This window comes from Oncorhynchus clarkii, chromosome 8 (assembly GCF_045791955.1).
Source record: "Oncorhynchus clarkii lewisi isolate Uvic-CL-2024 chromosome 8, UVic_Ocla_1.0, whole genome shotgun sequence".
Classification (NCBI taxonomy): Eukaryota; Metazoa; Chordata; class Actinopteri; order Salmoniformes; family Salmonidae; genus Oncorhynchus; species Oncorhynchus clarkii.
In genome coordinates this window covers 7957001-7972465 of record NC_092154.1, presented here as the reverse complement: position 1 = coordinate 7972465, position 15465 = coordinate 7957001, and the positions used below count along the sequence as shown (strand labels likewise).

Below are 15465 nucleotides of genomic sequence, written 5' to 3'. Positions count from 1 at the left end.
TCAGAGCAATATCACTAACCAGCTCAAACAAATTAATTAGTCAAGAGTATAACCAAGGACTACATCTTTATTTCAACAAAAAAAACTAAAACATACATACAAACGTTTAACAATGTACCCAAAACCGACACAAAATAGTATCCATATATAATTGATGGTCTCCAATATAAAACAAAATTATATTGACACACATATTTCTCAAGAGTGTGAAGTTGGCATGGTGATATAAACAGGAAGTTGTTAAAACAGCCCACATGGGGGGGGGGGGGGGGGGTGAAACCAAGGAAACCATTCAGATGTTAATCAACATCATGGATGCATCTCAAAATGGCATCTTATTCCTTATATTAGTGCACTATTGTTAACAAGGGCCCAAAAGTAGTGCACTATATAGGGAATAGGGTACCCTTTGGGTACTCGAGCGATATGCAGTATCTAGTCTACTTCATGATTGTCTGAGGAGAGAAACAATATCAAACACAAAAGCGCAAAAACAAAATAAGAAAATAGCTGTAAAGACATTTCCAGTCATGACGTCGTCATTCATTTTTAGCATTAAATACTTTTTTTTATTTTATTTTAAATTTTTTGAAAACAACATCGCTAAAAACAATTTCAGGTCTTCTACCACTGTTTCAGGATTGTGTTTCCGTGTTCTTTAAAATCTATCCAATAGTCCTATAATGTAATCTCCAATGACCTTGTTCAGTGCAATCTATCGCCACCATGTTCACGAGGAAGAACGTGAATCGGTATATAAGAATATTTTGGAAAGTTTTACTGTAAAAGTTTTGAATGATATACAAAGTGGAAGGGGAAGCCTATAAAACAAGTTGACATTTACTAAAACATAAGATACAAATGTACAAAAAAAACAACGGGCGCATGATAACGCGGACAATGCGAGGTATCCTACGCGCCAGTCGAACGATAGCCTTGTACCATTCACCGACTGAAACGTGGTGGTAGAGCTACGAGGTATGTGTCTTGTGTATGTTTGTGACCCAGTGTGAATGGATTGTGTCTCTATGTGAATATGTCTCTCTCTGGTCTATGGATGCAGTCCTATAATTGTCCCAATGTCCTACATCAATCTTCCCAACAACAACAAAGTTATTTAAACGACATGCTAAAACCTCTTGTATCTCTGTCATCTTGTATGGTAAGGTGATTTAGATAGGGGACTCTGAAGTCCTCTTGTATGGGAACGTGATTTAGATAGGGGACTCTGAAGTCCTCTTGTATGGGAACGTGATTTAGATAGGGGACTCTGAAGTCATCTTGTATGGGAACGTGATTTAGATAGCGGACTCTGAAGTCATCTTGTATGGGAACGTGATTTAGATAGCGGACTCTGAAGTCATCTTGTATGGGAACGTGATTTAGATAGCGGACTCTGAAGTCATCTTGTATGGGAACGTGATTTAGATAGCGGACTCTGAAGTAATCTTGTATGGTAACGTGATTTAGATAGGGGACTCTGAAGTCATCTTGTATGGGAACGTGATTTAGATAGCGGACTCTGAAGTTATCTTGTATGGGAACGTGATTTAGATAGCGGACTCTGAAGTCATCTTGTATGGTAACGTGATTTAGATAGCGGACTCTGAAGTCATCTTGTATGGGAACGTGATTTAGATAGGGGACTCTGAAGTCATCTTGTATGGTAACGTGATTTAGATAGCGGACTCTGAAGTCATCTTGTATGGTAACGTGATTTAGATAGGGGACTCTGAAGTCATCTTGTATGTAGATAGGGGACTCTGAAGTCATCTTGTATGGGAACGTGATTTAGATAGGGGACTCTGAAGTCATCTTGTATGGTAACGTGATTTAGATAGCGGACTCTGAAGTCATCTTGTATGGTAACATGATTTAAATAGGGGACTCTGAAGTGGAGCACGGCTGCCACTGTGTTGCATTGCTTTCTCTATCAAACAAAGCAACAGTCACAACAACCAGACATTTCGACCAGTTTTAAATGAATAACTGTTTAGATCGTTGTCATTGGGTACTTAGTATCCTAGTAACCACAAACTGGGATAAAAACAAAAAAACTAACTGAAATATAAAATAGTGGCTGCAACGACCCCCTAAGAGGGATTGCGTTACACCTTGATAAAATGATGTTTGACAAGTCCTGTGAGTATATTTCAAATATTTAATATGTCTTGGTGCAAAATATGAAAGAACGTCACTGTGAAATCTAAACAAGGACCGGAAACGAAATCAAATGTTTGTCAAACAGACACAGACTCTCCTTGTCAGGCACATAAGTGTTTTTTGATCTCAGCTAAGACAAACATCTCTAGTTAGCTAACAGTCAGATGAGACGACATGGTACAACAGCAGTGTCAAACACTGTGGAACAAGATTACTATTTAAACAAATTACTATTCTTTGTGGAGTTTTTTTTTTAATTATTTTTTTTTATAGCACAGAATGACATTTTGGTTCAAAGTGGTCCTGACCTATGTCGCTTAATTATGACCTCACATGATACCTGGTAAATCACTGGTGGAATGTATTTCCTGTTTGCCTGTTGGGTTCTGTCTGTGATTGGTTGGGAAGTTGTGAGGTAGAGAACTGATTGGCAGATAAGGATTGCATGTTGTAGAAGTGTTGCATCTGTAGGGTTGTGTTTCCATTTCAGAGGTAGAGGGTAGCACTTTCTCCTCACACAAGAAACTGAGAAAGTAAACGAGGTGAGACTGAACGTTACGCCCTGAGCCTGTAAATCCATTATGGTGTGTGTGATGCTATGGCTCTTCATAGGCTGAGGCCTTGTCCTTCAACAGATCCAAACACAGGTGACAGCTCCAGCTCCCTAGAGAGAGAGAGAGAGAGAGAGAGAGAGAGAGGAGGGTGGAGATGTAGAGAGAGAGAGAGATATGTAGAGAGGGGGGGAGAGAGAGAGGAGGGGGAGAGAGGAGGGGGAGAGAGAGAGAGCGATGTAGAGAGGAGGGGGAGGGAGAGAGAGCGATGTAGAGAGGAGGGGGAGGGAGAGAGAGCGATGTAGAGAGGAGGGGGAGGGAGAGAGAGCGATGTAGAGAGGGGAGAGAGAGCGATTTAGAGAGGAGGGGAAGGGAGAGAGATGTAGAGAGGGGAGAGAGAGTGATGTAGAGAGGGGAGAGAGAGCGATTTAGAGAGGGGAGAGAGAGCGATGTAGAGAGGGGAGAGAGAGCGATTTAGAGAGGAGGGGAAGGGAGAGAGATGTAGAGAGGGGAGAGAGAGTGATGTAGAGAGGGGAGAGAGAGCGATTTAGAGAGGGGAGAGAGAGCGATGTAGAGAGGGGAGAGAGAGCGATTTAGAGAGGAGGGGGAGGGAGAGAGATGTAGAGAGGGGAGAGAGAGCGATGTAGAGAGGAGGGGGAGGGAGAGAGCGATGTAGAGAGGGGAGAGAGAGCGATTTAGAGAGGAGGGGGAGGGAGAGAGATGTAGAGAGGGGAGAGAGAGCGATGTAGAGAGGGGAGAGAGAGCGATTTAGAGAGGAGGGGGAGGGAGAGAGATGTAGAGAGGGGAGAGAGAGCGATGTAGAGAGGAGGGGGAGGGAGAGAGAGCGATGTAGAGAGGAGGGGGAGGGAGAGAGAGCGATGTAGAGAGGAGGGGGAGGGAGAGAGAGCGATGTAGAGAGGAGGGGGAGGGAGAGAGCGATTTAGAGAGGAGGGGGAGGGAGAGAGATGTAGAGAGGGGAGAGAGAGCGATTTAGAGAGGAGGGGGAGGGAGAGAGAGATGTAGAGAGGAGGAGGGGAGAGAGATGTAGAGAGGAGGAGGGGAGAGATGTAGAGAGGAGGAGGGGAGAGAGATGTAGAGAGGAGGGAGAGAGAGATGTAGAGAGGAGGGAGAGAGAGATGTAGAGAGGAGGGGGAGAGAGAGATGTAGAGAGGAGGGGGAGAGAGAGATGTAGAGAGGAGGGGGAGAGAGAGATGTAGAGAGGAGGGGGAGAGAGAGATGTAGAGAGGAGGGAGAGAGAGATGTAGAGAGGAGGGAGAGAGAGAGATGTAGAGAGGAGGGAGAGAGAGAGATGTAGAGAGGAGGGAGAGAGAGATGTAGAGAGGAGGGAGAGAGAGATGTAGAGAGGAGGGGGAGAGAGATGTAGAGAGGAGGGGGAGAGAGATGTAGAGAGGAGGGGGAGAGAGAGATGTAGAGAGGAGGGAGAGAGCGATGTAGAGAGGAGGGGGAGAGAGAGATGTAGAGAGGAGGGGGAGAGAGATGTAGAGAGGAGGGGGAGAGAGAGATGTAGAGAGGAGGGAGAGAGAGATGTAGAGAGGAGGGGGAGAGAGATGTAGAGAGGAGGGAGAGAGAGATGTAGAGAGGAGGGGGAGAGAGATGTAGAGAGGAGAGAGAGAGATGTAGAGAGGAGAGAGAGGGGGGGGGGTGAGTCAAAACACTTGATCTTCTTGTTGTGGACTAGAAATGCAACGCTGTGTTCATGTGCTGGTAGTTGTAAGTACTGTGCCTCTGTTTAATGTCTTGACGTTTGTCTTTATAATGTATACTGCACTGTCCAGTGGTCTTACCTTCAGGAGGTTTGGTCATGGGGGGCTTCAGACAGTACATGTGGTATCCTCTGTCACAGTCGTCACAGAACAACAGCTGGTCCTACAGAGACAAACACACAATGTTAACACAATGTGGTAACTGACACAATGTGGTAACTGACACAGTGTGGTAACTGACACAATGTGGTAACTGACACAGGGTGGTAACTGACACAGGGTGGTAACTGACACAATGTGGTAACTGACACAATGTGGTAACTGACACTGTGTGGTAACTGACACTGTGTGGTAACTGACACAGGATGGTAACTGACACAATGTGGTAACTGACACAATGTGGTAACTGACACAGGGTGGTAACTGACACATTGTGGTAACTGACAAAATGTGGTAACTGACACAGGATGGTAACTGACAGTGTGTGGTAACTGACACAATGTGGTAACTGACACAGGGTGGTAACTGACACACTGTGGTAACTGACAAAATGTGGTAACTGACACAGGATGGTAACTGACACAGGATGATAACTGACTGTGTGGTAACTAACACAGGATGGTAACTGACACAATGTGGTAACTGACACAGGATGATAACTGACTGTATGGTAACTGACACAGGATGGTAACTGACACAGGATGATAACTGACTGTGTGGTAACTGACACAGGATGGTAACTGACACAATGTGGTAACTGACACTGTGTGGTAACTGACACTGTGTGGTAACTGACACTGTGTGGTAACTGACACAGGATGGTAACTGACACAATGTGGTAACTGACACTGTGTGGTAACTGACACAGGATGGTAACTGACACAATGTGGTAACTGACACAATGTGGTAACTGACACAGGGTGGTAACTGACACATTGTGGTAACTGACAAAATGTGGTAACTGACACAGGATGGTAACTGACAGTGTGTGGTAACTGACACAATGTGGTAACTGACACAGGGTGGTAACTGACACACTGTGGTAACTGACAAAATGTGGTAACTGACACAGGATGGTAACTGACACAGGATGATAACTGACTGTGTGGTAACTGACACAGGATGGTAACTGACACAATGTGGTAACTGACACAGGATGATAACTGACTGTATGGTAACTGACACAGGATGGTAACTGACACAGGATGATAACTGACTGTGTGGTAACTGACACAGGATGGTAACTGACACAATGTGGTAACTGACACTGTGTGGTAACTGACACTGTGTGGTAACTGACACTGTGTGGTAACTGACACAGGATGGTAACTGACACAATGTGGTAACTGACACAGGATGATAACTGACTGTGTGGTAACTGACACAGGATGGTAACTGACACAGGATGATAACTGACTGTGTGGTAACTGACACAATGTGGTAACTGACACTGTGTGGTAACTGACACAGGATGGTAACTGACACAATGTGGTAACTGACACAATGTGGTAACTGACACAGTGTGGTAACTGACAGTGTGGTAACTGACACAGGATGGTAACTGACACAGGGTGGTAACTGACACAGGGTGGTAACTGACACAATGTGGTAACTGACACTGTGTGGTAACTGACACTGTGTGGTAACTGACACAGGATGGTAACTGACACAATGTGGTAACTGACACAGGGTGGTAACTGACACAATGTGGTAACTGACACAATGTGGTAACTGACACAGGTGGTAACTGACACGGTGTGGTAACTGACACAATGTGGTAACTGACTGTGTGGTAACTGACACAGGATGGTAACTGACACGGTGTGGTAACTGACACAGGTGGTAACTGACACGGTGTGGTAACTGACACAATCTGGTAACTGACACGATGTGGTAACTGACACAGGATGGTAACTGACACGGTGTGGTAACTGACACAGTGTGGTAACTGACACAATGTGGTAACTGACTGTGTGGTAACTGACACAGGATGGTAACTGACACGGTGTGGTAACTGACACAGGTGGTAACTGACACGGTGTGGTAACTGACACAGGTGGTAACTGACACGGTGTGGTAACTGACACACTGTGGTAACTGACACACTGTGGTAACTGACACAGGATGGTAACTGACACGGTGTGGTAACTGACACAGGTGGTAACTGACACGGTGTGGTAACTGACACAGGTGGTAACTGACACAGGGCGGTAACTGACACAACACCACATCGCAGACATAATACAACTGACACAATGCTGAATCCCTTCCACTGTGAACTGACCTCTCGAGAACAACGGTAGCCCGCTGAACTAAAGGCTAGGTAGTTACGGGAGCTGACTAGAGTTTTAAGGAATCCTCTGGGCTCAGAGTAGGCACTTTTTGAATAACAGGTCTGGGAACGGTTATCCATCTCACTTACGTCGTTCTCTGAGGTGCCGCAGAGGCTGCAGGACTTGCACTCGATACACTGCCACTGGTAAGTCTTCACCGCCATCATCATGTTGTCTGTGAACTGCAGACAGGTTGGGTGGCCTGGGGAGGGAAGGAGGGAGGGAAAGAGGGAGGGAGGGAAAGAGGGAGGGAGGGAAAGAGGGAGAAAGAGACTCATTTACATTACAACTCAATGCAGAAAAACGCAATCAGCTCTGATTTGTTTAATAAACTGCAATAATGGTCAATGAGTTCTGCTGTATGTCGAAATGAACACAGCAGACATGGGTATCTGTCATTCATATGTCTATGACAAGTTGTGGCTAAAATCACATTGCCAACAAACGAACAAAACATGTTTTCTGACTTAAGTATAGCGGGCTTGTGACCGGCCTACTTTACTATAACGGAGCTGTCAGAATAACACACGTTACCCATTCATAAAACCACAAGTGAGTTCTCATCAGTGTCAATGGGATATCAATGAGCCATAAGCACTCATCTCTCTGAAACCAAACAGTCCTGGCAGAGACAATCATTGGACCGGGCACGCAACCAACTCTCTCTCTCTCTCTCTCTCTCTCTCTCTCTCTCTCTCTCTCTCTCTCTCTCTCTCTCTCTCTCTCTCTCTCTCTCTCTCTCTCTCTCTCTCTCTCTCTCTCTCTCTCTCTCTCTCTCTCTCTCTCTCTCTCTCTCTCTCTCTCTCTCTCTCTCTCTCTCTCTCATTCATAAGGGGGCTTTATTGGGAAATGTGTTTACACTGCCAAAGTAAGTCAAAGAAACTAAATCTGGTATGAACAGTGTTTTTAACAATGTGTAAACAGTTGTAGTAAGTGAAGTAAACAGATACATATTGGTTTTATTTACAATGTTGTTTGTTCTTCACTGGTTGGCCTGTTTTAACGGGTCACACATCTTACTGCTGTGACGGCACATCGCGGTATTTCGCCTAACAGACACAGGTGTTTATTAATGTTTGATTTGTTTTCGAATTCTTTGTGGATCTGTGTAATCTGAGGGAAATATGTATCTCTAATATGGTCAGTTTCCACCTCATTTTGTGGGCAGTGAGCACATAGGCAGACCTGGCACTCAAGAGAAGACCGGCTAAGGTGGCCTTTCTCAATAGCAAGGCTATTCTCACTGTACATAGTACATAGTCAAAGCTTTCCTTAAGTTTGGGTCAGTCACAGTGGACAGGTATTCTGCCACTGTGTCCTCTCTGTTTAGGGCCAAATAACATTCTAGTTTGCTCTGTTTTTTTGGGTTGATTCTATCTAGTGTTTCAAATAATTCTCTTTTTGTTTTCTCATGATTTGGTTGGGTCTAATTGTGTTGCTGTCCTGAGGCTCTGTGGGGTCTGTGAACAGAGCCCCAGGACCAGCTGGCTCAGGGGACTCTTCTCCAGGTTCATCTCTCTGTAGGTGATGGCTTTGTTATGTAAGGTTTGGGAATATCTTCCTTTTAGGTGGTTGTAGAATTGAACGGCTCTTTTCTGGATGTTGATAATTAGCGGGCATCGGCCTAATTCTGCCCTGCATTATTTGGGTTTTGCATTGTACATGAAGGATATTTTTGCAGAATTATGGGCTACATGATGACAGTCAGTCTCTGTCGTGGCTACATGATGACAGTCAGTCTCTGTCGTGGCTACATGATGACAGTCAGTCTCTGTCGTGGCTACATGATGACAGTCAGTCTCTGTCGTGGCTACGTCCTGACAGTCAGTCTCTGTCGTGGCTACGTCCTGACAGTCAGTCTCTGTCGTGGCTACGTCCTGACAGTCAGTCTCTGTCGTGGCTACGTCCTGATAGTCAGTCTCTGTCCTGGCTACGTCCTGACAGTCAGTCTCTGTCGTGGCTACGTCCTGACAGTCAGTCTCTGTCGTGGCTACATGATGACAGTCAGTCTCTGTCCTGGCTACGTCCTGATAGTCAGTCTCTGTCGTGGCTACGTCCTGACAGTCAGTCTCTGTCGTGGCTACATGATGACAGTCAGTCTCTGTCCTGGCTACGTCCTGACAGTCAGTCTCTGTCGTGGCTACGTCCTGACAGTCAGTCTCTGTCGTGGCTACGTCATGACAGTCAGTCTCTGTCCTGGCTACGTCCTGACAGTCAGTCTCTGTCGTGGCTACGTCCTGACAGTCAGTCTCTGTCCTGGCTACGTCCTGACAGTCAGTCTCTGTCGTGGCTACGTCCTGACAGTCAGTCTCTGTCGTGGCTACGTCCTGACAGTCAGTCTCTGTCGTGGCTACGTCCTGACAGTCAGTCTCTGTCCTGGCTACGTCATGACAGTCAGTCTCTGTCGTGGCTACGTCCTGACAGTCAGTCTCTGTCGTGGCTACGTCCTGACAGTCAGTCTCTGTCCTGGCTACGTCATGACAGTCAGTCTCTGTCGTGGCTACATGATGACAGTCAGTCTCTGTCGTGGCTACATGATGACAGTCAGTCTCTGTCGTGGCTACATGATGACAGTCAGTCTCTGTCGTGGCTACGTCCTGACAGTCAGTCTCTGTCCTGGCTACGTCATGACAGTCAGTCTCTGTCCTGGCTACGTCCTGACAGTCAGTCTCTGTCGTGGCTACGTCATGACAGTCAGTCTCTGTCGTGGCTACGTCATGACAGTCAGTCTCTGTCGTGGCTACGTCCTGACAGTCAGTCTCTGTCGTGGCTACGTCATGACAGTCAGTCTCTGTCGTGGCTACGTCATGACAGTCAGTCTCTGTCCTGGCTACGTCCTGACAGTCAGTCTCTGTCGTGGCTACGTCATGACAGTCAGTCTCTGTCGTGGCTACGTCATGACAGTCAGTCTCTGTCCTGGCTACGTCCTGACAGTCAGTCTCTGTCCTGGCTACGTCCTGACAGTCAGTCTCTGTCGTGGCTACGTCATGACAGTCAGTCTCTGTCGTGGCTACGTCATGACAGTCAGTCTCTGTCCTGGCTACGTCCTGACAGTCAGTCTCTGTCCTGGCTACGTCCTGACAGTCAGTCTCTGTCCTGGCTATGTCATGGAGATAATTGTAGCCTGTATGGAAAGAGAAGAAGGAATATAACAGGATGATGCATTAAAGTAAGGGGATTGAATCGAATGGGAAATGACTGTGTCATTGATCAATTAAAGGTAAGTTGCTAGAAACATTTTCGACCCCATCTTGGACCCAAGAGCCAGAGTGAATGTGTGATTGTCTTGGTATTTGGATAGGTAATATCTTCCATCCTATGGTGGTGGAACAATGACTGCCACATTTATCCAATCATCTTCTTTCCATGTGTTCCTACACCAGCCGGGTTTCAATGGTCTCTACAGAGAGAGAGAGAGGGACAAGAAGATGCCGATTGGCTCTTACCTCTCGGCTAACTGTCCTCTCTGACCAATGGAGTGACTCAGGGTCCAAGTACACCCCTCCTCCACACCCTTACAGTCCAGAGGTAACAGCAGCATGCTCAAGAGGTATAGGACCAGTTTATATTTGGGTTTAATTCCGGTCAATTCTTGAACTATTTAGGCTTTTCTAAATGATTAAATCCATGTTATACAGAACAGCACTGGCTTTTCTCCTTCAGAGGAAGAACAAGAAAAAGCTCTCTCAAGCAGCAACAGATGCCTTGATGTGCATCCTTTGCTCTCAAGAGTTTGTTTTGTAGGAAAATAACATTCCCTGACTTATTCAAAGTATCTACAAAAAGTCCAGAAAACATAAAAAGAAGCTGCAGTTTTTTCTGCAAATTATTTTGCTTTTGAAGAAAAATAATTCTGTCTCAGCACCGATTGTCTTCGTCGTCGGAAAAACAGAAATGTCCTCCAAAATAATTCTGTCTCAGCACCGATTGTCTTCGTCGTCGGAAAACAGAAATGTCCTCCAAAATAATTCTGTCTCAGCACCGATTGTCTTCGTCGTCGGAAAACAGAAATGTCCTCCAAAATAATTCTGTCTCAGCACCGATTGTCTTCGTCGTCGGAAAACAGAAATGTCCTCCAAAATAATTATGTCTCAGCACCGATTGTCTTCGTCGTCGGAAAACAAAAATGTCCTCCAAAATAATTCTGTCTCAGCACCGATTGTCTTCGTCGTCGGAAAACAAAAATGTCCTCCAAAATAATTCTGTCTCAGCACCGATTGTCTTCGTCGTCGGAAAACAGAAATGTCCTCCAAAATAATTCTCTCAGCACCGATTGTCTTCGTCGTCGGAAAACAAAAATGTCCTCCAAAATAATTCTGTCTCAGCACCGATTGTCTTCGTCGTCGGAAAACAGAAATGTCCTCCAAAATAATTCTGTCTCAGCACCGATTGTCTTCGTCGTCGGAAAACAGAAATGTCCTCCAAAATAATTCTGTCTCAGCACCGATTGTCTTCGTCGTCGGAAAACAAAAATGTCCTCCAAAATAATTCTGTCTCAGCACCGATTGTCTTCGTCGTCGGAAAACAAAAATGTCCTCCAGCTCGACGTCCTCAAAGAAGGTTGACTCGCTTTTAAAAACATTTTTCAACCTTTATTTAACCAGGCAAGTCAGTTAAGAACAAATTCTTATTTTCAATGACGGCCTTGGAACAGTGGGATAACTGCCTGTTATAATAATAATATCATTATAATATAATATAATAATTTAATATAGGTTAAACATGACTATCTCTAACATTACTAGACTGAAGTCATCCTTGGCTATATTACACTGTGTAATATTAGAAGAGAGTCTGTACAGCAGTCTGTAGAGCAGTCTGTAGTGCAGTCTGTACAGCAGTCTGTAGAGCAGTCTACTCACCGGAGCGACCGCAGTCAGAGCAGGACACCAGCTCCTCAGCCTGGCCAGTCTTCCTGTTAGAGTCAGAGTCTCCCAGACAGAAGTCACAGTAGTCGTTAGGGATGATGGAGCCATCTGCCGCCCTCTGAGCTGTATAGAAACACAAAATATAGATTACTATACAGCATCTATCTCCTCGTTAGGGACGATGGAACAGTCTGCCGCCCTCTGAGCTGTATAGAAACACAAAATATAGATTACTATGCAGTATCTTTCTCCTCGTTAGGAACGATGGAACAGTCTGCCGCCCTCTGAGCTGTATAGGAGGATATATACATAGATATGGATATAGATATACACACAGTGAGTGTACAAAGCATTAGGAACATATATAGTGTGTGTAATATATATATACGCATTATTAGTCAAAAGGTTTGACACACCTACTCATTCAAAGGTTTTTCTTAATTTGTACTATTTTCTACATTGTAGAATAATAGTGAAGACATAACTATGAAATAACACATGTAGTAACCAAAAAAGTGTAAAACAAATCAAATGATATTTGATATTCTTCAAAAAGTAGCCCCCCTATGCCTTGATGACAGCTTTGTGGAATAAGCCAAAGGGGTATGCATACTTTGTGAAGGCCACTGTACGCAGTATGAGGAGTAACTAGACATGTGTCTATCTGTATAGGGCTTTCTGAGATGTAGTGGGGACAGACAGATGGGTATTCCAGGCAGCATTCCATATGATATCCTATTGCTGATGTATTGTTGTCTCTGCCTTCTTGCCCTTTGTGCTGTTGTCTGAGCACAGTAATATTTGTACCATGTTGTGCTGCTACCATGTTGTTGTCATGTTGTGTTGCTACCATGTCGTTGTCATGTTCTACTGCTACCATGGTGTGTTGCTAGCATGACGTTGTGCTGCTACCATGTTGTGTTGCTACCATGTCGTTGTCATGTTCTTCTGCTACCATGTTGTTTTGCTAGCATGTCGTTGTCATGTTGTGCTGCTACCATGTTGTGTTGCTACCGTGGTGTGTTGCTAGCATGTCGTTGTCATGTTGTGCTGCTACCATGTTGTGTTGCTACCATGTCGTTGTCATGTTGTGTTGCTACCGTGTTGTGTTGCTAGCATGTCGTTGTCATGTTGTGCTGCTACCATGTTGTGTTGCTACCGTGGTGTTGCTAGCATGTCGTTGTCATGTTGTGCTGCTACCATGTTGTGTTGCTACCATGTCATTGTCATGTTGTGCTGCTACCGTGTTGTGTTGCTACCGTGTTGTGTTGCTAGCATGTCGTTGTCATGTTGTGCTGCTACCATGTTGTGTTGCTACCATGTTGTGTTGATGTCTTAGGTCTCACTTTATGTAGTGTTGTCTCTCTTGTCGTGATGTGGGTTTTGTCCTACATTATTATTTCATCTATTTTTAAATGTTTAATCCCAGCCCCCCCGCTGTCCCTGCAGGAGGCCTTTTGGGATGCCGTCATTGTAACTAAGAATTTGTTCTTAACTGACTTGCCTAGTTAAATAAAAGGTTAAATAAAAATACATTCCTTATCTAGTACACTCCATTCAACAGTGGTATGTCAGAGATAATACACTCCATTCAACAGTGGTATGTCAGAGATAGTACACTCCATTCAACAGTGGTATGTCAGAGATAATACACTCCATTCAACAGTGGTATGTCAGAGATAATACACTCCATTCAACAGTGGTATGTCAGAGATAGTACACTCCATTCAACAGTGGTATGTCAGAGATAGTACACTCCATTCAACAGTGGTATGTCAGAGATAATACACTCCATTCAACAGTGGTATGTCAGAGATAATACACTCCATTCAACAGTGGTATGTCAGAGATAGTACACTCCATTCAACAGTGGTATGTCAGAGATAATACACTCCATTCAACAGTGGTATGTCAGAGATAATACACTCCATTCAACAGTGGTATGTCAGAGATAATACACTCCATTCAACAGTGGCATGTCAGAGATAATACACTCCATTCAACAGTGGCATGTCAGAGATAATACACTCCATTCAACAGTGGTATGTCAGAGATAATACACTCCATTCAACAGTGGTATGTCAGAGATAGTACACTCCATTCAACAGTGGTATGTCAGAGATAATACACTCCATTCAACAGTGGTATGTCAGAGATAATACACTCCATTCAACAGTGGTATGTCAGAGATAATACACTCCATTCAACAGTGGTATGTCAGAGATAATACACTCCATTCAACAGTGGTATGTCAGAGATAATACACTCCATTCAACAGTGGTATGTCAGAGATAATACACTCCATTCAACAGTGGTATGTCAGAGATAATACACTCCATTCAACAGTGGTATGTCAGAGATAGTACACTCCATTCAACAGTGGTATGTCAGGGATAATACACTCCATTCAACAGTGGTATGTCAGAGATAATAAACTCCATTCAACAGTGGTATGTCAGAGATAATACACTCCATTCAACAGTGGTATGTCAGGGATAATACACTCCATTCAACAGTGGTATGTCAGGGATAATACACTCCATTCAACAGTGGTATGTCAGAGATAATAAACTCCATTCAACAGTGGTATGTCAGAGATAATAAACTCCATTCAACAGTGGTATGTCAGATATAATACACTCCATTCAACAGTGGTATGTCAGGGATAATACACTCCATTCAACAGTGGTATGTCAGAGATAATACACTCCATTCAACAGTGGTATGTCAGAGATAATAAACTCCATTCAACAGTGGTATGTCAGAGATAATACACTCCATTCAACAGTGGTATGTCAGATATAATACACTCCATTCAACAGTGGTATGTCAGAGATAGTACACTCCATTCAACAGTGGTATGTCAGAGATAGTACACTCCATTCAACAGTGGTATGTCAGAGATAATACACTCCATTCAACAGTGGTATGTCAGAGATAATACACTCCATTCAACAGTGGTATGTCAGAGATAGTACACTCCATTCAACAGTGGTATGTCAGAGATAGTACACTCCATTCAACAGTGGTATGTCAGAGATAATACACTCCATTCAACAGTGGTATGTCAGAGATAATACACTCCATTCAACAGTGGTATGTCAGAGATAATACACTCCATTCTACAGTGGTATGTCAGAGATAGTACACTCCATTCAACAGTGGTATGTCAGAGATAGTACACTCCATTCAACAGTGGTATGTCAGAGATAATACACTCCATTCCACAGTGGTATGTCAGAGATAATACACTCCATTCAACAGTGGTATGTCAGAGATAATACACTCCATTCAACAGTGGTATGTCAGAGATAATAGGGTGTCATTCCATCATCAAGTTATAACCCTGTACTACTACTAAGCATTTAGTTTAAACCCTGGTCTCTTACGTTTGTGGTTGTCTGGGTCTGGGTCTGGTCGGTGTGGTGGCGGGGTCGGTGGCATCTCTTCCTCCCTCTCCTCCTCCCCTTCCTCCTCAGCCAGGTGTGTGTGGGCGTAGTGGTAACTCAGGCCTGGGCGGTTCTTGTAGCGTTTGCCACAGACTGTAGAACACAGAAGCATTAGAATCCATTAGAACCACAGAACATGAGGAAATTGTTTTGAAACGGAGGGAAACTCTATGGTCATAACTGAAATCTAATTTTAATTTACCGTTTCAAAAAAGCGTTTTGCTACTTGTGTGCACTACTGAAGACGACCCAGCATTCAAGACAAAAGGACCAACCGTTCACAAGGTCCTCAATGTCTTATTGGGGAAGGCTTTATCTGAAGAGGATTGACCCTTCTATATATCTAACTAACAACAATACAAGGGAACTCATTTACC

General features: G+C 44.3%; 1 protein-coding gene across 2 annotated transcripts in view; it reads right to left on the bottom strand.

Moving 5' to 3' along the window:
• Positions 1–49: 49 nt before the first annotated feature.
• LOC139414902 (double PHD fingers 3) overlaps positions 50–15465 on the bottom strand; it is a 46957-nt gene continuing 31541 nt past the window's right edge. For both annotated transcript variants that reach the window (XM_071162509.1, XM_071162510.1), the window contains 5 exons: positions 15029–15181; positions 11634–11762; positions 6861–6973; positions 4520–4601; positions 50–2827 (listed from right to left, as the gene is read on the bottom strand). In XM_071162509.1, coding sequence (XP_071018610.1) covers positions 2760–2827; positions 4520–4601; positions 6861–6973; positions 11634–11762; positions 15029–15181 — 545 coding nt within the window. In that variant the 3' untranslated portion in view covers positions 50–2759. The remainder of the gene's footprint in view (positions 2828–4519; positions 4602–6860; positions 6974–11633; positions 11763–15028; positions 15182–15465) is intronic.